Source organism: Scyliorhinus torazame, chromosome 14 (genome assembly GCF_047496885.1).
Source record: "Scyliorhinus torazame isolate Kashiwa2021f chromosome 14, sScyTor2.1, whole genome shotgun sequence".
Lineage (NCBI taxonomy): Eukaryota > Metazoa > Chordata > Chondrichthyes > Carcharhiniformes > Scyliorhinidae > Scyliorhinus > Scyliorhinus torazame.
Window position 1 is genome coordinate 53,140,685 of NC_092720.1, and position 26,985 is coordinate 53,167,669.

Below are 26,985 nucleotides of genomic sequence, written 5' to 3' on the forward strand. Positions count from 1 at the left end.
TGGGGATTGAAGCCAGGTAGGTGGTTGATGTGTCATAGGTGAAGCATTTTAGTATAGCGACCGCAACATGGTTCAATTTAAATTTGTTATGGACAAAGAAATAAACAAGATGCAAAAAAGGTTTTGGATTGGGGGAGAGTAGATTTTAACAAAATAAGGCAGGATCTGGCCAAAGTAGACTGGAAAGAGTTATTTGTGGAGAAACCTACAGAAGAGCAATGTGGGGGTGTTCAAAGATGAAATGGGGAAGGTACAGGACCAATATGTTCCCTCTAGGAGGGAGTAACAAACCCAGAGAACCATGGATGACCAGAGACATTCAGGATACGATGAGAAGGAAAAGAGAGGCTTACAAGTATAAGGGGAGCAAGTCTGCAGAGGCATTCGTGGAGTACAGAAAGTGCAGGGTGGAGCTTTAAGAATTCAGTGAGGCTGGCAAAGAGGGGATAAGAGAAAGCTCTGCCTGGTAGAAGTAGCGAACATCCCAAGATATTCTATAAGTATATCAATGGGAAGAGGATGACCAAGGAAAGAGTAGGGCCCATTAAGGACCAAGGGAGAAATTTGTGAGTGGAACCTTGGACATTGGTAGGATGTTGAACGAATATTTCACATCTGTCTTCACATTAAGAGAATGAGGAGATAGGTGGAACTCGAGAGAGAGAGATTGTCATAGGGAGTGACAAGGTATTGGCAGGCTTAAAAAGTGGACAAATCTCCAGGTCCGGGTGAATTGTGGCCCAGGCTGCTGTGGGAGGAGATTGTCGGGGCTCGGACCCAAATTTCTAATTCCTCTCTGGCCACAGGGAAGGTGCCAGAGGACTGGAGAACAGCTCATGTGGTCCCACTATTTAAGAATGGTTGTAGTGACAAGCCAGGGAACTACAGACTAGTGAGTCTCACGTCAGTGGTTGGGAAATTACCGGAGAAGATTCTGAAGGAGAGAATCTATCTCCACTTGGAGAGGCAAGGTTTGATCGGCGATAGTCCGCATGGCTTTGTCAAAGGGAGGTCATGCCGTACAAATTTGATTGAATTTTATGAGCATGTAACCAAGTGTAACCAAGTGTATTGATGAGGGTAGTGCAGTTGATGTATTTACATGGATTTCAGTAAAGCCTTTGACAACGTCCCACATGGGAGACTTATTAAGAAGGCAAATGCACATGGGATACAGGGTGATTTGATAAGGTGAATTCATAATTGGCTTAGCAATAGGAAACAGGGTGTTGATGGATGGCTGCTTCTGGAAGCCAGTGCCCAGTGGCGTACCACAGGGATCCATGCTGGGCCCCCTTTTGTATGTCATTTATATAAATGACATAGATGACTGTGTGTGTGTGTGTGGGTGTGGGGGGGGGGGGGGGGGGGGGGGGGGGCTTCAAAGTGTGTTATGTTCAAAGTGAGGGGGGGGGGGGCTTCAAAGTGTGTTATGTTCAAAGTGAGGGGTGGGAGGTTTAGGGGGGATTTGAGGAAAGACCTTTTTACCCAGAAAGTGTTGACTGTCTGCAATGTACTGCCTGGGAGGGTGGTAGAGGCGGGATGCCTCACATCCTTTAATAAGTACTTGGCATGCCATAACATTCAAGGCTATGAACCAAGTGCTGGCAAGTGGGGTTAGATGGGCAGGTCAGGGCCTTTCATGCGTCGGTGTAGACTCTGGGCCGAAGGGCCTCTTCTGCACTGTAGCATTCTGTGAATACAGGCCCAGTCTACTTAATCTCACCTCGTAGAACAGTCCCTCCATCTTAGGAATTAAGCTGGTGAACTTCTGATGCACTTCCTCTATGGTAAGTACATCCTTCCTTGGGTAAAGGGCCCAAAACTACGTAATACTCGGGTGTGATCTAACCAAGGTTCTGTATCCTCTTGTGATAAAGACCAACATACTATTTGCCTTCTGAATTGCTTGCGAAACCTGCAGGTTAGCTTTCAGTTACTAATAATGAAGAAGGACACCCTTTGGACATCAACATTTCCCAATTTCTCTCCATTTCAGAAATACTCTGCCCCTCCTACCAAAATGGATAACATCACACTTATCTACATAATATTCCATCTGACATTTTCTTGCCCATTGACCAAATACTCTTGAATCATCCTCACAGCACACTCTCTCACCTAATTTTGTGTCATATGCAAACTTGGAAATATTACTTTTTGACCACCCATCCAAATCATTGATATAAATTGTGAACAGTACTGATATGTACCCAACTCTGATCCTTGTGGTACCCTACGAGTCATAGCCGGACAATCCTGAGAGTGACCCAATTATTCCTACTCTGTAATCCAGTTTTCAAAAGAAAAGAAGGATGAATTACCTGATCCTTGTACCACCTAAGCAAATTCATCTGCTTGCCCTCTTGAGACCGTGACATCTTTCCTCCAGTGTGGTGCCCAGAATTGGACACAGTACTCCACCGAGGCCTAGCCAGTGTTTTATCAAGGTTTAGCAAAGCTTCCTTGCTATTGCCGTGTATTCCTTGATTCCTTGATTTATACAGTTAGAAAAGATTTATTTATTTATAATAATCATAACCTTAACTTGAGATTTCTGTTTGTAAACTTTCAATTTCCTCGAGTGTAGCTTGGCAGCCTGGAGCTGCTGGTAGGTTTTCCAGTGAAAAGTGCTGGTATAATAGTTCTTTTCTGTTTTTAGCTGGCAGGGATGTTATTGAGATAACTTAATGAAGTATGGAAAATCCAGGGTGTTGCAACACTACAGCTGGTGCATGCTACTACAGTTTTGAAACTGTGACACTATACATTGCATGAGTACGACATTAGAATTGCAGAATTTTTACATCGCAGGAGCAGGCCATTGGTCCTGTTGTGTTTGTCTGCTCTACGTAAGAGCAATTTACCGAATACCATTTCCCTGCCTTCTGTTGTAGTCCTGCACGTTCTTCCTTTCGGATAACAATCCAATTCCTTCTTGATTTTGCCTCGATTGAACCGGTTTTCACCACACAGGTAATTATGGGATAGTCCAGATCCTAGCTTCTTGCTGCATGAAAAAAAAGTTCTTCATGTTGCCATTGCTCTTCTGCCAGTTGCCTTAATGTGCCACTTTGTTCTTGATCCTGCCACCAATTAAACTTTTTTTTCCTATCAACATTGTCCAGACTCCTTGTGATTTTCAATATCTCTCATCAAATATCCTCTCAGCCTTTTAAAAGAAACCGTCACAATTTTTCCAATCTATCAATCTAACGACGTTCCTTATCCCTGGGACCACTCTCGTCAATCATTTCTGCACTCTTTCTAATGCTTTCACATCTTTCTTAAAGTCTAGTGTTCAGAACAGGGTGTCATACTCCAATTGAGGCTGAACGTAAGAACTAGAAGCAGGAGTAGACAATTCAGCCCCTCTAGCCTGTCCCGCCATTCAATATGATCATGGCTGACCTCTTGGACTCAACTCCACTTTCTTGCCTGTTCTCCATAACCCATCAACCCATTACAAATGAAAAGTCTGTCTATCGCCTCAAATTTACTCAAAAGTCCTGGCGTCCACTGCGCTCGGGTAGTGAATTCCACAAATTCACAACCCTTTGAAAGAAGTAGTTTCCCCTCATCTCTGTTTTAAATCTGCCTCTTGTTCTAGATTGCCTGACAAGAGGAAGCATCCAGTCTACGTCTTCTTTCCCAACTTCCTTTATAATCTTGTACACCTCAATTAGATGTCCTCTCATTCTTCTAATCTTGACACAGTATAAGCCTAAACTGCTCAATCTCTCTTCATAAGACACATCCCTCATCTCTGAAACCAATCCAGTGAACATCCTCTGAACTGTTTCTAGTGCAACTAAAGCCCTCCTCAAATAACGGGACCAATGCTGTACACAGTACTCCAGGTGCAGCCTCAGTCATGCCTTGTACAGTTGCAGCAACATGTCTCTACTTTCATATTCTTCCTTTAGCCATAAATGCCAAAATTCTACTCTATTCCGTATGATCTGCTGTACCTGCATACTAGTTTTCTGCGATTCATGCACAAGGATACCTAGATCCCTCTGCACCGAAGCACTCTGAAGTTTCTCCCAATTTAGTTAATAAGTTGCCATTCCATTTTTCTGACCAAAGTGAATAACTTCACACTACGTTAAATTCCATCTGCCAAATTTTGGCCTAGTCACTGAAGCTATCTATATCCATTTCTAAATTTCTTATTTCCTCATTACAACTTACTATCCCACCTATTTTAGTGTCATCTGTTCATGTGTACATTTGACTAAAGTACCTTCTATCCCTATATCCAAGTCATTAATATATATTGTAAATAGTTGGGGCCCGAGGACTGAACCCTGTGGCACCCCACTCGGTACATCTTGCCAACCAGTAAAAGATCCATTTATCCTGACTCTCTGCCTTCTGTCACTTAGCCAATCTTCTAACCAAGCTAATAAATTACCCCTAATCCCATGTGATCTTAACCTTTGTGCAGCACCTTATCAAATGCCTTCTGGAAGTCCAGATATACTACATCTATAGAATGGCTATTATCCACTTGGCTTACATCTTCGAAGAATTCTAACAAATTAGTAAAACATGATTTACCCTTCATAAAACCATGCTGACCCTGATGGATTGCATTTTGACTTTCTAAAAGTCCTGTTATTACTTGTTTTATAATGGATTCTAACAATTTTCTAATGACAGATGTTAAGCAAACTAGTCAATAGTTTCCTACTTAGTTCCTCCCTTTGTATTACGTCTGCATTACCTGTTACTATTGGGATGGTCCATAGATCATAGAATTTACAGTGCAGAAGGAGGCCATTCGGCCCATCGAGTCTGTACCAGCTCTTGGGAAGAGCACCCCACCCAAGGTCAACACCTCCACCCTATCCCCATAACCCAGTAACCCCACCCAACACTAAGGGCAATTTTGGACACGAAGGGCAATTTAGCATAGCCAATCCACCTAACCTGCACATCTTTGGACTGTGGGAGGAAACCGGAGCACCCGGAGGAAACCCACGCACACACGGGGAGGATGTGCGGACTCCACACAGACAGTGACCCAAGTCGGAATCGAACCTGGGACCCTGGAGCTGTGAAGCAATTGTGCTATCCACAATGCTACCGTGCTGCCCACAACATGTCTCTACTTTCCAGGGTCTTTCACCATAAAAACTAAGGCAAAATATTGATTTAGTGTCTCCACCATTCCTGTGTTCCCCAATATTAACACCCCGGTCTCAAAAGCCAAGGAACCAACATTCACTTTAGCTACTCTCTTCCCTTTTATATACTTATAGAAGCTTCTGCTATACTTTTTTTTTTTTTTGCACTAGTTTTCTTTCATAATTTACCATTGCTCTTTTTATTACTTTTTTAGTAATCCCTTGGTGGGGGGTGTCCAGAACCAGGCATCACAGTCTGAGGATAGACCCTTTAGGACAGAGATGAGGAGAAATGTCTTTACCCAGAGAGTGATGATCGTTACCATGGGAAGTAGTTGAGGCCAAAACATTGTGTGTTTTCAAGAAGCGGTTAGATATAGCAATTGCAGCGAAAGGGATCAAAGGATATAGGGAGGGGCAGCACGGTGGCGCAGTGGTTTGGCCCTGCGGTCCCAGGTTCGATCCCGGCTCTGGGTCACTGTCCGTGTGGAGTTTGCACATTCTCCCCGTGTTTGCGTGGGCTTCGCCCCCACAACCCAAAGATGTGCAGGCTAGGTGAATTGGCCATGGTAAATTGCCCCTTAATTGGAAAAAATGAATTGGGTACTATAAAATTTAAAAAGAAAAAAAAAAAGAATATGGGCGTAAAGCGGGAGGAGGCTATTGAGTTGGATGATCAGCCATGGATCATAATGAATGGCAGAGCCGGTTCGAAGAGCTAAATGGCGTCCTCCTCTTATTTTCTATGACTTCCTGACTTGTGTGGTTGTGTTCAACACTGGTGGAAATGTTATTGAAATGAAAATGTTGGTGTCAGAGACAGGCCTGCGTTATACTGAGTTCTGCGCTATAACGCACGGTGTTACAGTGGGGCCTCTGTGTGATCGGTTGGATAAGGGAAAACCAGTGAATGTAGTATATTTGAATTTTCAAAACCCATTTGGTGAGGTGCCACCCAGATTTAATACGTAAAGTTAGGACTCATGGGATTAGTGTTAAAAGTATGGATTGATGATTAGTCGATGAACAGTAAACTGAGTAGAAATAAATGGGACTCTTTTAAATTGTCAGGTCAGAACTAGCTGTGTACTGTAAGGATCAGTACTTGGGCCTCCTGGCTATTTACAATCTATATTAATGACCTCGAAGAAGGGTTGTGAGTGTTTGCAAATGCAGACAGTACAAAGTTGGGGTAAGAGGTTGCTGAGACATAAACGGGTAGTGTGAGTGGGCAAGAGCATGGCAGATGGAATATGATGTGGAGAAACATGAAATCTTAATCTTTATTAGTATCCCAAGTAGGCTTACATTAACACTGCAATGAAGTTACTGTGAAAATCCCCTAGTCGCCATACTACGGCGCCTGTTCGGGTACACTGAGGGAGAATTCAGAATATCCAATTCACCTAACAAACACTTCTTTCGGGACTTGTGGGAGGAAACCAGAGCACCCGGAGGTAACCAACGCAGACGCGGGGAAAACGTGCAGACTCCGCACAGGCAGTGACCCAAGCTGGGAATCGAACCCAGGTCCCTGGCGCTGTGAAGCAACAGTGCTAACCATTGAGCTACCGTGCTGCCCTATAGAAATCATATGGTTACATGACAAGATCATTTGGCATGTCGTGTCTGTGCCAGCTCTCTAAGAGCTAGTCCTCCCCACCTTTTCCCTGTAGCTCTGCAAATTTGTCCTCTTCAGATAATCAAATTTTCTTTTGAAGGCCTTGATTGAATCTGCATTCACCACACTCGAGCAATGAATTCCAGATCCTAATCACTCGCTGGGTCAAAAAAAATTCCGAATCCTTCTGCCAATGGAAAAGCGGTTCTCCCATTTTCTCTGTCCACATTTCAAGATTTAACACCTCTCAAATCTCCTCTTAATCTTCTGTTTTTCAAGGAGAGCAGCCCCAGCTTCACTGATCTCTCCGGGTAACTGAAGTTCCTCATCTCTGGAATTAGTCTCAGGAATCTTTTCTGCCCCTTCTCTAATGCCTTCATATCCTTCCTGAAGTGCGATGCCCAGATTGGACACGATGCTCTAGTTTCTAAAGTTTTAGACCGGTTTATCGTTTATCGTTGGTAGGAAAAATAAAAAAGCAAAATAGTTTTTTAATGGTGAGACTAGGAAATGTTTGCATTCTGAGTGACCAGGGTGGTGTTGTGCACGAATCACAAGTTAATATAGCCAATTAGGAAGGCAAATGGTATGTTAGTTTATGTCGCAAAGGGATTGGAATATAAGAGTGAAGAAGTCTTAATACAATTATGTACAGTATTGGTGAGGCGTGCAGTCTTGTTTCCTCACCCAAGGAAAGACTTGCTTATATTGGAGGGAGTGCAATAAAGATTTCCTTTTCGCTTTTATTAAAAGGTATCCTAGACTGGTTCCTTCGGGGGAGGGGGTGGGGGGGAGCTTTGAGGATTGACCAAGTAGACTAGGCCTATATTCCCTGGAGTTTAGAAGAATGAAAGGTGATCTCATTGAAAGATATAAAATTATTAAGGAGCTTGACGGATTTGATGCTGAGAAAATATTCCCACTGTCCAGGGAATTGAGAACATGGGGTCGAGAATAAGGGGTAGGCCATTTGGGACTAAGGTAAGACATTCCTTTCTTCAAAGGTTTGTAAATCTTTGTAATTCTCTACCCAGAGAGTTATCGATGTTCAGTTGTTCACAACATGGTTTAGTAGCTTTTTAGGTATTAAGGGATGGTGCAGAAGGTGGGAACTTAAGTTGGAGAATATCCTTGAGCTTGATGAACCACTGAGCAGACGTGAAAGGGCAGTTGGCCTACTTCAGCCTTATTTCTTAAATGTGTGTGTGTGTGGAGGGGGGGGGGGGAAAGAGCGAGAGAGAGAGAGGAAGAATTAAGGCCCTTGACCTTGATCCTTCCCCCACAGTGCTCCAGCTGCTGATGTTTTAAATGATGGGGGGCTGTGAATGGGAGTTTGTTAACAGCTCACTGGTCAGTTCCTTTTTTAAAAAATAATTTTTATTAAAGGTTTTCATAAAATATCAATAACAAAATGAGAAAGTAAAAAGAACCCAATAGGGTTAAGTACAAAACACAAGCTAAAAAAGCAACCCCCCAAACCCCCCCCCCCCCATACCTGAATAATAAATTAACATTAACACCCCGACTTAAGACAACAGGTGTATACACCCCCTCAGACACTTCCAGTGTAAATAACATAAACAAAAATAAAGTAAACCCCCACCCCCCCGAGCTGCTGCTGCCATTGACCAATGTCTATCGTTCTGCCAGAAAGTCTCAAAGAACCCTTGTACCGACCCTCTCAAGGCGAATTTCACCCTCTCCAATTTAATGAACCCTGCCATATCGCTGATCCAGGATTCCACGCTTGGGGGGCCTCGTATCGTTCCACTGAAGGAGAATCCTTCGCCGGGCTACCAGGGACGCAAAGGCCAGAATTCCGGCCTCTTTCGCCTCCTGCACTCCCGGCTCCTCTGCCACCCCAAATATTGCGAGCCCCCAGCCCGGTTTGACCCTGGATCCTACCACCCTCGACACCGTCCTCGCTACGCCCTTCCAAAATTCCTCCAGCGCTGGACATGCCCAGAACATATGGGTGTGATTTGCTGGGCTCCCTGAGCACCTAACACACCTGTCCTCACCCCCAAAGAACCTGCTCATCCTTGTCCCGGTCATGTGTGCCCTGTGCAGCACCTTAAACTGTATGAGGCTGAGCCTCGCGCACGAAGAGGAAGAGTTCACCCTCCCTAGGGCATCTGCCCACGTCCCCTCCTCGATCACCTCTCCCAACTCCTCCTCCCACTTACCTTTCAGCTCCACCACCGAGGCCTTCTCCTCCTGCATCACCTGGTAAGTTTCCGAGATCTTGCCCACACCCACCCACCCCCCCGAGAGCACCCTGTCCTGTACTGTGTGTGGCAGTAGCCGTGGGAATTCCACCACATGCCGTCTGGCAAACGCCCTTACCTGTAAGTACCTGAAGGTGTTCCCCGGGGGTAGCCCGTACTTCTCCTCCAGCTCACCCAAGCTCGCGAACTTCCCGTCCACAAACCGGTCCCCCAACTTTCGTATCCCTGCCCTGTGCCACCCCGAAAACCCTCCACCTGTTCTTCCTGGGTCCACGCCGAGGCCCTAACTTCAACCCCCCCCCCCCCCCCCCCCCTCATGCCGCCTCCACTGCCCCCAAATTTTGAGGGCCGCCACCACCATCGGGCTCGTGGTATACCTCCTTGGAGGGAGCGGCAGCGGCGCCGTTGCCAGCGCCCCCAGACTCGTACCCACACAGGACGCCGTCTCCAGCCTCTTCCATGCAGCCCCCTCCCCCTCCATCACCCACTTGCGCACCATTGTCGCATTGGCGGCCCAGTAGTACCCACAGAGCTTGGGCAGCGCGAGCCCCCCCCTATCTCTACTCCGCTCCAGGAACACCCTTCTCACCCTCGGAGTCCCTCGCGCCCACACAAACCCCATTATACTCCTGTTAACCCGCCTGAAAAAAGCCTTCGGGATAAACACGGGGAGGCACTGGAACAGGAACAAAAACCTTGGGAGCACCGTCATTTTGATTGACTGCACCCTACCCGCCAGGGACAGCGGCAGAGCGTCCCACCTCTTGAACCTCTCCATTTGCTCCACCAGCCTTGTAAAGTTAAGCCTATGCAGTGCCCCCCAGCTCCTGGCCACCTGGACCCCCAAATATCCGAAGCTCCTCTCCGCCCTTTTTAGTGGGAGTTCGCCAATCCCCTTCTCCTGGTCCCCTAGCTGAACTACGAACAGCTCGCTCTTCCCCATATTGAGCTTGTACCCGGAAAAGTCCCCGAATTCCCTAAGGATCCTCATTACCTCTGGCACTCCTCCCATCGGGTCCGCCACATACAGCAGCAGGTCGCCCGCATAAAGCGACACCCTATGCTCCTCCCCACCCCGCACCAACCCCCTCCAGTTACTTGACTCTCTCAGTGCCATAGCCAGGGGTTCAATCGCCAGTGCGAAGAGCAGGGGGGACAGGGGACACCCCTGTCTCGTCCCCCGGTGCAACCGAAAGTACTCGGACCGCCTCCTATTTGTGGCCACACTCGCCATCGGGACCTCATACAACAGCCTTAACCCACCTGACAAACCCCTCCCCAACCCCGAACCTCTTCAGCACCTCCCACAGGTACCCCCACTCTACCCTATCGAAGGCTTTCTCAGCGTCCATCGCCACCACTATCTCCGCCTCCCCCTCCCTCGCCGGCATCATGATAACGTTCAAAAGCCTCCGCACATTCGGGTTCAACTGTCTCCCCTTCACAAACCCCGTCTGGTTTTCATCGATGATCTGCGGCACACAATCCTCAATCCTCGTGGCTAAGACCTTCGCCAGCATCTTGTCATCTACAATTAGCAAGGAAATCGGTCTGTAAGACCCACATTGCAGGGGATCCTTGTCCCGCTTCAGGATCAAGGAGATCAGTGCCCGGGACATCGTCGGGGGTAAAGCCCCCCCCCCCCCCCCCCCCCCCCCCTCCCTTGCCTCATTGAAGGTCCTAACTAACAGCGGGCCCAACAGGTCCGTATATTTTTTATAGAACTCGACCGGGAAACCGTCCGGTCCCGGTGCCTTCCCAGCCTGCATGCTTCCTATCCCTTTGATCAGCTCCTTCAGCCCAATCGGGGCCCCCAGTCCCGCCACCAGTCCCTCTTCCACCTTTGGAAACCTCAATTGGTCCAGGAAACGGCCAATCCCTCCCTCCTCCCGTGGGGGCTTGGATCGGTACAATTCCTCGTAGAAGTCCCTGAAGACCCCATTGATGCCCAACCCCACTCCGCACCACGCTCCCTCCCTTGTCCTTAACTCCCCCGATCTCCCTAGCTCCGTCCCACTTCCGAAGTTGATGCGCCAGCATCCGGCTTGCCTTTTCCCCATACTCGTCGACCGCCCCCCGGGCCTTCCTCCACTGCACCTCCGCCTTCCTGGTGGTCACCAGGTCGAATTCGTCCTGGAGGCTGCGCCTCTTCCTCAACAATCCTTCCTCAGGTTCTTCCGCATACCTCCTGTCTACCCTCACCATCTCCCCCACCAGCCTCTCCCTCTCCCCCTGCTCCCTCCGCTCCTTGTGGGCCCTGATGGAGATCAGCTCTCCCCTCACCACCGCCTTCAGTGCCTCCCATACCATCCCCACTCGGACCTCCCCGTTGTCATTGGTCTCCAAGTACCCCTCTATACTTCCTCGGATCCGCTCGCTCACCTCCTCGTCCGCCAACAGCCCCACCTCCAAGCGCCACAGCGGGCGCTGGTCCCTCTCCTCCCCCATCTCCAAGTCCACCCAATGCGGGGCGTGGTCCGAAATGGCTATTGCCGAATACTTGGAATCCTCTACTCTCGCTATCAGCGCCCTACTCAAAATGAAAAAGTCGATTCGAGAATAAGCCTTATGGACATGTGAGAAGAATGAAAATTCTCTAGCCCCCGGCCTTGCAAATCTCCATGGGTCCACCCCTCCCATTTGGTCCATAAATCCCCTCAACACTCTAGCCGCCGCCGGCTTCCTACCCGTCCTGGACTTGGAGCGATCCAGTGCCGGATCCAACACCGTGTTAAAGTCTCCCCCCATTATCAGGCCCCCCACTTCGAAGTCTGGGATCCGACCCAACATACGCCGCATAAAACCCGCATCGTCCCAGTTCGGAGCATACACATTGATCAGTACCACCCTCTCTCCCTGCAACTTACCACTTACCATTATGTACCTACCGCCATTATCTGCCACAATGCTCGACGCCTCGAATAACACCTTTCCCACCAAGATCGCCACCCCTCGATTTTTGGCATCTAGCCCCGAGTGAAACACCTGACCTACCCACCCTTTCCTCAGTCTTACCTGGTCTGCCACTCTCAGGTGTGTCTCCTGGAGCATAACCACATCCGCCTTGAGCGAACACACGGGCCCGCTTAACCGGCCCATTCAGTCCCCTTACATTCCAGGTTATCAGCCGGATCAGGAGGCTACCCGCCCCCCTCCCCCGCCGACTAGCCATGACCCCCTCCTCGGCCAGCCACGCCCCCGCACCCCACACCCGGCCCGTTCCCCACAGCAGCATACCCCCGTCTTGACCCACCCCACTCGCTCCAGCTCCTCCTTGATCTTAGCAGCAGCAACTCGATCCACCCCCCCCCCCCCCCCCCCCCCCCGGCTAGGACCCATCCTAGCTGGTTTACTCCCCCCATTGCACTTCCGCAAGTCAGCTGATTCCTGCTGACCCCGGCCACTCCCGCCTCCCCTTCGACTCCTCCCATTGTGTAGCACACCCTCCTCTCCCGCTCCCCATTCACAGGCTCTCCCCCTCCGTTCTAAGCGCGGGAAACAATCCTCGCTTCCCCGCCCCGGTCCCGCGCTCTCCACCTACCAGGCCCCGTCACCAACCAAAACAGTGCCCAACTCGCCCCATCCACCCTCCCGAACCCGAAAGAGAAAAACACAGAGAAAAAGAAACCCAAAACAATGCAAAGGCCCCCCCCTCCGAATCAAAATTAGGCATAACATATCCACCACAGTGCCCAATCGCCCATCCCGACCCTCAGTCTGTGTCCAGCTTCTCGGCCTGAACAAAGGCCCACGCCTCCTCCGGAGACTCAAAATAATGGTGCCGGTCCTTGTAGGTGACCCACAGTCGCGCCGGCTGCAACATGCCAAACTTCACCCCCTTCCTGTGCAGCACCGCCTTCGCTCGATTGTACCCGGCCCTCCTCTTCGCCACCTCCGCACTCCAGTCCTGGTATATTCGAATCTCCGCATTCTCCCACCTGCTGCTCCTCTCCTTCTTGGCCCACCTGAGCACACACTCCCAATCAGTGAACCGATGAAACCGCACCAGTACTGCTGGTTAGCCTTGGGCCTCCTCGCCAGCACTCTATGGGCCCCTTCCAGCTCCAGGGGCCCCTGGAAGGACCCCGCTCCCATCAGCGAGTTCAACATGGTGACCACATAGGCTCCCACGTCCAGCCCCTCCGGGAGGCACAGAATCTGCAGATTCTTCCGCCTCGACCGATTCTCCATCTCCTTGAACCGCTCCTGCCATTTCTTGTGGAGCGCCAGGACTAAGATACTGGTCAGTTCCTGATGGTACACTAGTGTTGCCAACTATAATTGGAAGCATCCCTAGAGGGTCAGGGATCACATGGCATCTGACACCATGATTTCATTCTCTCTCGTCTCACCCCAATTGCTAATGGCCAGCATAAAGTCTCTTTATCCCTGGGATAAAACTATGTAAGCCATCAGTCGAAGACTTTGTGCTGCCACCTATGCTTTGTTAAGAAAGCTCCATTAAACAAAAGCTGATTTTTTTTTTTTTTTCCCACCTGCCTTGCCCTTACCTACTTATCCAGTGTTTTATGTTGTAATTTGGCTTGGTGCTTTCCTTGGCTTGGTACGTTAAAAGCTGTCTTTACTCGAGTCTGTGGTTTCATGGGGAAGATATATATTATATATATATTATAATGGAAGTTAGTGTCCCCTTTCTGTCGGTGCCTTTCTCTCTACTGCTTTTATGAGTAACGAATGTAGTGAATTAATTCAACAGTTTGTCGCAATTTTATTGAGAAGGATTCTAGTCTAGTTTTATTGTTTAGCATTTAATCTACTAGGAGCTCTTGCTTGCAGACGCTTGTATAATAAATCATCTGCTTCTATGTTCATGAGCATTGATGCTGTAAAGAAATAAAAATATCTACAATTCAGATCTTTGAAAAAATAACATGAAAAACATCAGAGTATGGTGTTTTTTTTAATCAGAATATCTGTTTTCCCCTTAGTGTTCAAGGATCCAGATAGCAATCCTTACAGTTTGCTAGACAACGCAGATAACACAGAAACGGACCAAACAGCAGACACTGATGGTAGCGAATCTCATAGCAGCTCAAACCGCCGCAGGAGATCGCGTAGGCGTAGGACAGATGATGATGCTACTATGATTGATGGAATGACAGAATCTGACAGTGCTTCAGTTAATGAGAATGGTTTAGGTATGTATGTATTAAATTTATGTATCGTTTGAAAGATTGCACTTGGCCAACTAGAATTTTATTTGAATTAACTCCAAGCATAGACTGCTATTGTAAATAAAATATTAAAGAGAAAGCCTCCATCACACTTTACATTTGCAGATGATAATGAAAGAAAACCACAGCGGCGTAATCGTAGCCGCAGACGTCGTTTACGTGGTCAAATTGAAAGCTCTCTGAGCAGAGACAGCCAGCAAGGTAACAGTCAAAACTAGCATGCTAGGGTTTTTGGATTTTTGAAATTGTTTGTCACTATACCACTTTGTCTAATTCAATAAATTCTAACCACAGCTTCATGGGCCTGCTGCTTGTGCATGGTAAGCCTACATTGAAAATCTAACATTTTATAATTTTGATTGCCCTGTATTAAAGAAGGACCACCTTTAATTGGTAATTGTTTCAAAGATATAAGGAAGAAAAAATTGGGAAATGTACATTTTTGACAGATGTTAAACTTTATTCCGCTTCCAAATAAGTGCATCACGTACTTGATTTCACTATGCCTTGGTGCATACTGCTGAAGAGTCTCTGAAGTTGTTGCTTCAATATAAATTTTCAGATGAAGTTATAGGTATTATGTAAAGTTAGTGTTCCCAGAGGGCTCAGAATTGAAGTCTCTGACCCTGAACAATACCAGGAAAGCCCCAGGTCTGCACTTAGTTGCTCCCAGCCTGGGCACTGTATTACCATTGACTTCAGTGCGTGTGTTTGTGTACAAAGAGCTATGCAGGTACACACCTGCTCCAACCCCAGAGCCTGAAACTTTTCCTTTTCAATATTACTATACATCTGCTTCCCCATCTTTTCAGGTACTGCACTGCAGATCACAAAAACTTGCATCAAATTTCTTTGTCCGTATCTTAAATTTTTCCATATTTACTCTTGTCAAAACCCTTCATTTTTGAATACAACTTCCCCTTAAGATGACTGCAAATTACTGCGGATGCTGAAATCTGAAACAAAAACAGAAAATACTAGAAATTTCAGGTCAGACAGCCTCTGTGGAGAGAGAAGGGAGCTAATGTTTTGAGTCCGGATGACTCTTTGTCAAAGCTAAAGAGAACTGGTAATAGGGTCAGATTTATTTGTTGATGGGAGTGGGAGGTGGCGTGGAGCAATGGGGCTAGATAGAGGGCCAGCAATAGGTGGAGATTGGAAAGAAGTCATGGACAGAAAGACAAAGGGATTGTAAATTGGGGTGATTATGGCTAAGGGTGCTGACCGTGGCACATCGAGATTCAAATGTGTTAATGACAGAACAAAGGTAAGGAGTGGCAACGAGGAACAGGGAACAGATGGCCCATGTGGGGTGAGCGGAGAGGAGCAATGGTGAGGGAAAGGTAGATTGATGGAAGAAATAAAAATAAATGGATAGAAATAAAAATGGGGTGAGAAGTGGAGGAGAGAGTTCACAGTCTGAAGTTGTTGAACTCAATGTCAAGTCTCCGGGCTGCAATGTGCGTAATTGGAAGATGAGGTGCAGTTCCTCCAGTTTGTGCTGGCTTCATTGAAACATTGCAGAAGGCCAACGACAGGCATATAAATAGAGACCAGGATGGTGAGTTGAAATGGCAAGTGACAGGAAGGCCTGGGTGCTACTTGTGGACGGACCAAAGGCGTTCTGCAAAGCAGTCACCCAGTCTGCGTTTAGTCACTCCAATATAAAGTAGACTGTATTGGGAGCAGCAAATACAATAGACCAGATTGAACGAGGTGCAGTGAAGTGCTGCCTCACTTGAAAATATGTTTAGGCCCTTTGATGGTGAGAGGGGAGGCGATAAAGGGGCAGATGTTGCCGGTTGCATGGGAAGGTGCCGTGGGAGGAGGGTGAGGTGTTGGAGAAGTGGACCAGGGTATCCTGGAGGGAACAGTCCCTGCAAAATGCTGACGGAGAGTGAGGGGAAGATGTGCTTGTTGGCGGCATCCTGCTGGAGTTGACGGAATTGGCAGAGGATGATTCTGTGAATGCGGAGGCTGGTGGGGTGCAAAGTGAGGACAATAGGGGGACCCTATCCCGGTTCTGGGGGGGAGGGGGGTGGGGTGGGGAAGGGTGAGAGCAAGGTGTGGGTGATGGGCCAGATACACAGTGGGTGGGACACCACCATTAAGGAAGAACGAAGACATGTCAGCAGCACCATTTTGGAAAGTCCCATCATTGGAACAGATACGAGGGAGGCGAAGGGGAATGGGGTGGAGTCCTTACAGGAACCGGGCTGTGTAGAGCTGTAGTTGAGGTAGCTGAGGAGTCGGTGGGTTTGTAATGGCACCAGTGGATCGTCTATCCCCAGAAATTGAATTAGCAAGATCAAGGACGGGAAAGGAAGTGTTGGAGATAAATCATGTGAAGGTGACCCCTTAACCATTTTTACCCAAAGGAAACTCCCAGTTCAAGTGATTGTTTTTTTTATCCTGGTTTATTCTGAAAATCTCTTATCATCTCCAAGACCTTGACATCCTTCTGAAAGTGTTCAGCTGAGGCCTAAACTGCGATCTCTAAAGATTTAGTACAAATTGGTAATGTAGCCTTACATTTAGAAAGCAGTAGATCCCAATATTTGTTTTACCATTTCATCAACCTGTCCTGTCATCTTTAAAGATTTGTGTTTGTGAGCACCATGTCTGTTCTTCCTGCAATCGATTTATTTATTTTTTAAAAATTTAGAGTACCCAATTCATTTTTTTCCCAATTAAGGGGCAATTTAGCGTGGCCAATTCACTTACCCTGAACATATTTCGGTTGTACGGGCAAAACCCTCTGCCCATGGATGCAATTTTCCGAATGAGAAATTACCTTTTCAGGAGACTGCAAACTCCACACGGACAGTGACCCAGAGCCGGGATCGAACCTGGGACCGCGGTGCCGTGATGCAGCAGTGCTAACCACTGTGCCACAATGCCGCCCCCCTGCACTCCATTTATAATCATACTATTTACATTAAATTGACGCTCCTGTTCCTTCCTCCTAAAATATATCTCCCCTATTAGTACATTATGTAATAAAAACAGAAAATGCTGGAAATACAGGTCAGGCTGCTAACGAGTTAACGTTACGGGTCGATATTGCGCTTTCATCTAACAAAAGGTCATCAATGACCTGAAACGTTAATTCTGTTTCAAAGATATTACCTGCTGAATATTTCCAGCATTTTCTTCTCCAATTTCAGATTTCCAGAATCTGCAGGAATTCATTAACCTATCAAGAGCATGCATGTCAATTTGTATATTTTTAATGCCTTAAAGTTGCACATAAATTCTGGTAAATGTGTTGGTGCCCATTAGTTGCCTTTTTTATCTACTGTAAATATGACAATCAATAAGGTTGCCCTTCTTTCTTTAGATATCGACATTATATTGCTCAGAGTCGCCAGGTATCAAATGATACCATCACAAGGTTCAACCGGATATCGATCAAAGAGCCATACACCAGTTAGTTAGTTAGTTCAAGATCAATGGTACTTTATTTATACACTAGATTAATCATGCAACATAAACTTTATTTATACACAAGATTAATCATGCAACATAAGTACTACTAGTTAAACTACACCTATCAACTATGACAACCTGTACTTAACTTCAGGCACCCGGCTTAGGTCAGAGGAACAGTGGACTTTGTTTGAATCTGGATCTGCTGGATCTGGAGAAGTAACTGCTGCTCAGCTGGGCTCATCCGTCTGGTAGCGGGCATTGAACTTGAACTTGCTTCTGGTGGTGCTGCAATTGGAGTTGGACGTTGCCGGAGAGCTAGGTCCAAGAGAGGTCGAAGACATGGCAGTGTCTCTCTTTATCCTTGGGGAGTTTTGCGCTCTTTTGGGCGGTCCTTCGGTTTGGACCCCACTAATTGGATAGTTCTTGATCACTGTTCGATCTGAGCCAATAAAGGGGCGGGTGCCTTGATGGCTGGGCGTGTCCTAAGCGGTCATTGACCCTGTTGTTTACACTTCCTGAGTACTGGGAGTGGCGCCAAAATGTCTGGGATTGTATCGGTTACTCAAGTATCAGTCCTTTGTCTTACGGAGATGGGCCATCAAAATGCTAATCGGTTGGCGGTTTCAATGCTGTCTGGAATCTTTGCTCACAAATATACATTCAGGCTCTGTGCTGCCTGAATCTTACATTGTCCATATTTCCCATTAGGCTTTGCGAATCGTCTATGTTTCTTGTTGTAAGTGGCCATCCCAGATGGCGACACACTAATTTGAAAATCAGATGTTAAGAAAAATAATGTTTGTACATAGAAGGGTTCCATTCGGTGACAAATGTTTCAAATTAATTCCAAATAGATGATCATTTCAGATTTTACTCCACATTCACTAACCATCCTTAATATAAGCAAAATATAGCAGATTCTTGGATTCTGAAATACAAGTGCTGGAAATACTCCATTTCTGGCAGCATCTGTGGAGAGAGAAATGGAGTTAATGTTTTGAGTCAAATATGACTTCTTCAGAACTGTCCTGAATAAGTCTTCTTTGACTTGAAACGTTATGTCTGTTTCTCTCTCCACATATGCTGTCAGACTTGCTGAGTGTATCCAGCACTTTGTTTTAAAGCAATCCTGACTATGCTATATTTCACAATACAGATGTGATGGGCCAGAGGGCCTTTTCTGTGCTGTAGACCTCTGACTCTGAATTGACTTGGCCAGGTGTAAAGTCATCTACTTGGGGTCAGTGAAAGACAAATTTAAATATTTTCTTAACAAGAGACTAGAGACTATGGAGAAGAAAAAGGATTTGACCATTATCCATGGGCACAAGAGTTGTAAAAGCTTGTGTGCAAGTACAGAAAGTAGTCGGAAAGGGTAATAAATGTTGCGGTTTAGCTTGGTGCTTGGGGATGTGTGGAATGCAAGTGTGAACTCATGCAGGGCCATGACCACACTCCATCTGGAGTATTGTATTCACTATTGGGCTTGTACCTCAGGGAGGATATATTGACCTTTGAGGGGCTATAGTGCAGATTCAGCAGATAACATTGGGGCTTAAATAATTAAATTGTGATATGTTGCATAAAATTTGACTTGCATTCCTGTAAATTTAGATGGTCATGGGTGAAGAGATTAGATAAACAATTTCCTCTGATGATGGAATACAGAGCAAGGAAAACAATCTTAAAATGCGAATGAAGCTATTCTATTTTCAGACATGCAGAAGTGGAACTATGAAACTCTGACCTCAAAGACTTTGGATATTGTGAGAGTTGAAACTTTCAAGACGGTGATAGAATTTGGAATATTAGCTATGATGTAATTGAATGACAGACCAAGAAGGAGGGGCTGAATGGAACAATCCTGTTCTTGCCATACTTACAAATGCAAGAATTTCATGGCCGTTACTGATTTATTAAGAGTTGGTCAGTAGTTTTTTTTAAAAAAAATCTTTTTGGTGTCTGCATTTTCTCAGATGTCCATTATTTATCAGAAATGGTAGGTAATGGAGGGCAAGTTACTAAGAATTGTTTGCCAAGTTGTGACTTAAAAGAGAACACTTGGTTTTCAACTGAGGCCTTCCTCTTTCGGTGCCATGATCTAATCTGTTAAATTACATCCTAAAGGGCAAGGTGGGATTACCTCTTTGTTCTCTTTCCTTTGGAAAGTGTTTTAGATTTGCCTATCACATTTTTCAGTCATCTCCGTCAAGATTGAAAACATATAATATTGGAAAGTTGAAGGCGCCATTCTTGTAAAACTGAGTGCATTTGTGTATTTTTATACAAAAGCACATCCCAGCTGATATCTATTTTGCAATCATCTGTAGTATCTTCTTTTGGTATGTTTAGTGATCATGGTTTTTGGTTTAAAATAAAAACCATTGATAAATTAACATCAGGATATAAATTTTCTACTTACTGAAAAAACATCTGAAATAATACTGCTGACCACAAGAAGCTGTCTGCTAAATAAAATACCATGCAACATAGTCATGTTTGAATGTGTATTTGCCACAGCTGCATAGGATGATTGTGATTCATAACCAATGTAGTGAGCATTTAGCTATTTCACAAAAAGCCTTGTGTATATGTGCCAATAGAATCACTTGTAATCATATTGTGTCCTGACTTTTGAGATTTGCAAATTGATTTTTGTTTGCTTAGCTATGCAAAACAGAGCATCCCACAAAACAGTTTTGCAATATTTGATCAATTATCTCTCCAAAATAATCAGTAGCTTTATAGGAATTTGAGAAACCGAAACCAGTATCACACAAGCGCACTAACTATATTGCATTTTAGTATTTATCCAAACCAAAAACATTATCTATTACGCTATCATATAATTTGGAATGAAGAACACCATGCAATCTCCCTAAATTCATCCATAAGCTATTAATAAAAGCAAAATACTGCAGATGCTGAAAATCTGAAATAAAAAACGAAAATGCTGGATAAACTCAGGTCTGACGGCGTCTGTGGAGGGAAATAGTTAACATTAATCCTGCATTTTCTATTTTTATTTTGGAAAGATTTTAAATCTGTTCTATTATTTGCCCTCCCCATTGCATATCTCCGAAATTTGATTCTTAAGTCATTCTGTATGAAAGTCTATTCCATATGCTGACATCAGGAAATATCTTGCATGCAGTTTTGTCAGTCTTAAACTTACCTTTTGTCAGTTTGTGATAGTTTCCTTGGCCTCATTTATACTGTTTAAATTAAAGTAATAATTTGGATTTGCCTTTGTCATTTCCTTCACAAACTTGAATACCTCAAAGATCACCTCTCAGATGTCTCCTTTTACAAGCTGCAAAACCCAAGTTTATCTCATTTTTTCTGTTTCAACTCAAGCTTTTGACACTAAGTAGTAGCTTTGAGTCTAACGTGTATTGTCCCCATCTCTTGAATGTTTAATTCTCGCACCTTGTTGACTGAACTTAATATTGAAGGTACAGCCTGACCAGAGCACTTTAGATGGTTGATCCTGACTTGATCTGGCATGTATTCTACTATCTTGACTTTGTCGTTCAACGTTCTGTTGCCATTGGTTGGATATGATCAGCATTGAAACTAAATGTTAAATTTTGTTATATCTTCCAGCTTCATCCTTAACTATTTCAGTGCAGTCTATGAAGTAAATGTGTTGCCCATTCGTTCCTACATGCTGTACTTTACACTTGTTGGATTAGATTTCATCCATTATTTATAATGGATATTTATGGCAGCTTATTTATTTTGCTATATTTTGGGGAAGAGGGTTTAGAACTCTTCCCATGTCCACTCCTTATACGGGTGTTATATCTCTGAAATTTAGAAATTCTTGTTGCACATTCCAAATTATACATATTTCTATGGTGTTTAAAAGACCAGAAGTGCATAAGACCATAAGACATAGGAGCAGAATTAGGCCATTGGGCCCATCGAGTCTGCTCTGCCATTCAATCATGGCTGATATTTTCTCATCCCTATTCTGCCTTCTCCCCATAACCCCTGATCCCCTTATCAATCAAGAACCTATCTATCTCTGTCTTAAAGATACTCAGTGATTTGGCCTCCACAGCCTTCTGTGACAAAGAGTTCCACAGATTCACCACCCTCTGGCTGAAGAAATTCCTCCTCGTCTCTGTTTTAAAGGATCGCCTCTTTAGTCTGAGATGGTGTCCTCTGGTTCTAGTTTTTCCTACAAGTGGAAACAGCCTCTCCACGTCCAGTCTATCCAGGCCTCGCAGTATCCTGTAAGTTCCAATAAGATCCCCCCCTCATCCTTCTAAACTCCCAACGAGTACAGACCCAGAGTCCTTAACTGTTCCTCATACGACAAGTATGATGATCCAGATATGCATTCACACAAAGTATTCAAAAAGATCGAATGTTGGCCTTTTGTAATGATTCTGTGAGCTGCCTGGCAAAAATGTTGAGAACATAAAAGCCATGTACCTTTTTTCTGATAACTATCTTTGTTTGGCTGTATTCAGTTTACCTGATTTGAGCTAGTTGTCAGAATTTAGTTTAATGTCTAATTTGAGGAGTGTCTGAATCGTGCCAATTGCGGGTTTTGGAAATGCCCCAAGTTCGTGCAAGTTAACTGAATGATAATTAAATCTCATGTCAGATCTGTACTATAATGAACATTCCTTCTTTTCACTTGAATGGTAGAGTGGCATTGGTCAGCCACATATTCACTTTGTTGTTGCTATTACTGATACCATTGTGTTCTGTTTATACCTGTTGTGCCAATTCTTAAAAACTAGAAAGGTGCCATTTTATTTGTTTTAATTGGAAGTATCACATTACTTGTTTGATGTGTTCACCTAATATGAAAACAACTTCACCCACACCATTCAGCTAGTTCTCTGAATTTAAGTGTATTGTAAAATATAAAAATTCAATTATAGCCAGATTATCATAGAATTTACAGTGCAGAAGTAGGCCATTCGGCCCATTTAGCCTGCACCGGCTCTTGGAAAGAGCACACTACCCAAGGTCAACACCTCCACCCTATCCCCATAACCCAGTAACCCCACACAACACTAAGGGCAATAATTTTGGACACTAAGGGCAATTTATCATGGCCAATCCACCTAACCTGCACATCTTTGGACTGTGGGAGGAAACCGGAGCACCCGGAGGAAACCCACGCGCACACTGGGAGGATGTGCAGACTCCGCACAGACAGTGACCCAAGCCGGAATCGAACCTAGGACCCTGGAGCTGTGAAGCAATTGTGCTATCCACAATGCTACCGTGCTGCCCTTAGAAGCAGGATGCGCTGGAAGAGATGGAATAGAACCTGGAAATTCCAAATGTGGAATTTCCATTGATGCAATCAATATTAGATATATAATATTTGATTTTTTTTTTTAAGGAATTACAGCCACATGCCACATGAAAGAAAATTATTGAAGAGTATGGGGAATGAGCAGGAGAGTGGGCTTAAATTTATAGGGCGACGAATATAAACACTGAAGTAGTGGTGAGGACTTAACAGGCCAAGTTGTCTGTTTCTGTGCTGTAATATTCTATGATTATGTGTACTCTTAAGTTGCTCCATCTAATTTTATCCAATTATTTCAGAGTAATTTAAAATTTAAGCTGTAAAAAGTATCTCTTGGACACAAATGACTATGATTGCCCATTCTAGAAAAATATGCATATTTAGATGGCTTAAGTCCAATGATGTGCAGGTTAGGTGGATTGGCCATGCTAAATTGCCCCTTCGTGTCCAGGAATGTGCAGGTTAGGTTACAGCATTATGAGGATAGTGTGGGGTATACATGGGTAGAGTGCTCATTCGAAAGGTCGGTACAGACTTGGATTGGCTGAATGGCCTCTTTCTGCACTGTAGGGATTCTATGATTCTAAGTATTTTGGGTATGTTAAAAGTAGTATGTGCTTGGGGACAGGTTAAACCCAATTGTAAATTAAGGAGTAATTTTAAACACTGTGTTAAGCTTCTGTTCAAATAAAAGCATTCAACTAAGGGACTTTCAAATTATCACCAAACAAGTTACTTCATTAAGTATTGGAAATACCTTGATTAGTAATAGTTCATTGACTGGACAGTTTAGAAATTCAGTGTTGGGTAAATAATGGTACTGGGATCTACACAATTTTGTACATCAGGAAAGTGCAAAAGATGTCTGCATTGTAGCTAATACAAACTTGGATAAAAATAGTAACTTCTGCTTCAAGGCCTAACCTAAACCTTTATTTAATCCTGAATGCATCTTGCATCCATGTATGACAATATTGCATATAACGATAGCATGTCTTGTTAGACTAAATAGCAAGTGTTTGATTAAATTAAAATGATCTGCAAACCTGTGCAGAAGATGCATGCAATTCATCTAGCAATATACAGAATGAGGTGTATAAAGAGTTTTTTGTTTTCAATGACAGTAACTGTAGCTGATTACATATCTCGTGCGGAATCACAGAGCCGACAACGGGTCCAGCCGAAAGAGAATCTTGCAGCCAGCAAAAATACAACTACCTTGGTAAGAATTTGAGCAATAAAATTGGTAGTAAAACTGATGTAGTTATATCTATTACAGGTCATGTGTATGCTTGGGCCACATGCACTGCTACAGAATAAGGAAAGCACCAGTGTGTGGTTATGGGGAGTTTACCAGTCTCTGTCAATTGCAGTTTAAGAGAAAGAATAACTGACAGAATTGACAAAATGAATGTAAGTTGTGCAGTTAGTCAGATGAGTTCATTTGAAACATGAGTATAAAATACAGCACAGAGCCAAAGGTGTGAAATTCACCGTTTGACATTGTCACTTTGGTGGTGATGCACATTTTCTGATCTTTGTAAATTTCAGGTTTTTACAATAGACTCCATCACCTAAAATATCCATGTTTAAAATGTTCAATCTGTTATATTGACTAATAATATCAACTTTGGGTATGCACAGCCGTTGCAGCCCAAAATAAATAAAAGGTATGAGACCCTATAACTGGCAACTCTACTCGGTTGTGTCTCTATTATGATGCTCTGAATGCAGGAAACAAAGTACACTGCGTGTAATAAAATACACGGTTCGGAGAGGGCCTACTATACCAGTTCTGACCTTGTCCTGCCAAGATATGCTGAGCATACATCTGAGACAGCGAAGATGGTAGCTGTTCACTCTTTTCTCATAACATAATAAGGTTAATTCGCCAAAGTCCCAGATGACCATGGGCGCTTTTCCCTTTGAGGGTGACATCTGGCTGGTGTTGATTTAACCTGAGGATCACCACACCTCGGCCGAGGGGAAAAGTTGAGACGATGTGGCTTCACGAATAACCTCAGCTGGTATGGGTATTGAGCCTGTGCTGCTGACCTTGCTCCGCATCACGAACCAGCTTCTAGCCAAGTGACCTAAACTGTCAGTTTTAGTCTGTAAGTAGACAACCTCTGCAGATTACCTGAAGGCCGATGACATCAGCAAAGAGACGAATATGCCAATGTGTGTCAGTGCCAGTACACAACCCCGTTTGACCCCACTGAGGATCTCAAGCAGTTCCAATGTTTCCCTCTTACAGCTGACTTTACCCATCATGTTGTCAAGAAAAGAAGTGATCACACTGAGCAGTCATTTTTCTCCAACAGCATAAATAGACCACCTCCCCTCACATGGTCGAATGCCTTGGTGAGATCGATGAAGGCAATAAGTAGGAGTTTCTTTTGTTCACAACATTTCTCTTGCAGCTGCTAGGCTAAGCAGATCATATTAATTTTAAATCTTGCAGTTCTGAGATTCGGGATAGGTTTTTTATAAAGAATTTATGGGATGTGGTGTCACTGGCAGGCCAACATTTATTGACCCATCGCTAATTGCTATTGAGAAGTTGGTGGTGAACTGCCATCATGAACTGCTGCAGTCCCTGTGGTGTAAATACACGCGCAGTGCAGTTGGGGAGGGAGATCTGGATTTTCACGCAGCGACAGTGAAGGAGCGGCAATAGATTTCCAAGTCCGGATGATGGGCTTGGAGGGGAACTACCAGGTGTTGGTGTTCCCATAAGAAGCAAGGGCAGGAATAGGTAATTCAGCCCATCGGGCCTGCTCCACCATTCAATACCGTCATGGCTGATCTCATCTCCACCTTCCTGCTCGCTCCCCACTCCTCAAATTTGCTTAGTGTTCCAGCGTCCACTGCACTCGGCAGAGAATTCCACAGGTTCACAACTCCTTTGAGTGAAGTAATTCCTCCTCATTTCTGTTTTAAATCTGCCACCACTTAACCTAAAACTATGGCTTTTCGTTTTAAAATGTCCAACAAGGGGAACCTCCTTTCTACGTCTACCGGGTCAATCTCTTAGCATCTTGTATATATCTCGATTGGATCTCTCATTCTTCTACACTCCAGCGAGTATAGGTCTAATCTGCTTAATCTCTCTCTTCATCCCGGACTCGGAATCAATCGAGTGAACCTTTTCTAAACTGTCTCTGATGCATTTACTTCCTTCCTCAAGTAAGGGGGACAAAATTGTGCGCAGTACCCCAGATGCGGTCTAAACCCCCCCCCCCCCCCCCCCCCCTCATACAGTTGCAACAGCACTTACCTACTTTTGTACTCTATTCCATTAGCAGTGAATGCCAACATTCCATTTGCCTTCCTTATTGCCACCTGCACCTGCATACTAACTTTCTGTGATTCATTGACAAGGCTGCCCAGATCCCTCTGCACTGGAGCACTCTTGAGGTTTCTCTCCATTTAAATAATTAGCTGTTTTATTACTCTAACCAAAATGGATCATCTCATACTTATCCATGTTAAATTCCATCTGCCAAATTTTGGCCCACTCCCCTCACCCATCCTATCCATATCCATTTGTAAATTTCTTAAGTTTACCACCTATTTTAGTGTCATCTGCAAATTTGGCGATAGTACATTTTATTCCTGCATTCCGGTCATTAATATAGATTAAACTGTTGGGCCCGAGGACCAAACCCTGTGGCATGCAACTTGTTGCAGCTTGCCAACCAAAAAAAGACCCATTTATACCCACTCTCTGCATTCTGTTGGTTAGCCAATCCTTTATCCAAGCTAATATATTAGCCCATACCCCATGGGATCTTACCTTGTACAATACACCTTTTGTGTGTGTGGCACCTTATCAAATGCCTTCTGGAAGACCACAGGACCCGATTATCCACTTTGCCTGTTACACCTTCGAACAACTCAAGCAAATTTTTTAGTTACAACTTACCTTTAATAAAACCATGCTGACTCTGATGGATTGCATTTTAACTCATCAAATGTCCCATTGCTACTTCCTTAAAAATGAATTCTACTAGGGGCTTTTCACAGTAACTTCCTTGCAGTGTTAATGTAAGCCTATTTGTGACAATAAAGATTACTAATTAGTGGATTACCT

General features: G+C 44.7%; 1 protein-coding gene across 2 annotated transcripts in view; it reads left to right on the forward strand.

Moving 5' to 3' along the window:
* fxr1 (FMR1 autosomal homolog 1) overlaps positions 1 to 26,985 on the forward strand; it is a 137,964-nt gene that overhangs the window by 102,092 nt on the left and 8,887 nt on the right. Inside the window, exons 14-16 of one of the 2 annotated variants that reach the window (XM_072474204.1) lie at positions 13,931 to 14,140; positions 14,282 to 14,377; positions 24,014 to 24,111. In XM_072474204.1, the coding sequence (XP_072330305.1) occupies positions 13,931 to 14,140; positions 14,282 to 14,377; positions 24,014 to 24,111 (404 nt within the window). The remainder of the gene's footprint in view (positions 1 to 13,930; positions 14,141 to 14,281; positions 14,378 to 24,013; positions 24,112 to 26,985) is intronic. The other variant, XM_072474205.1, reaches the window with a different exon arrangement.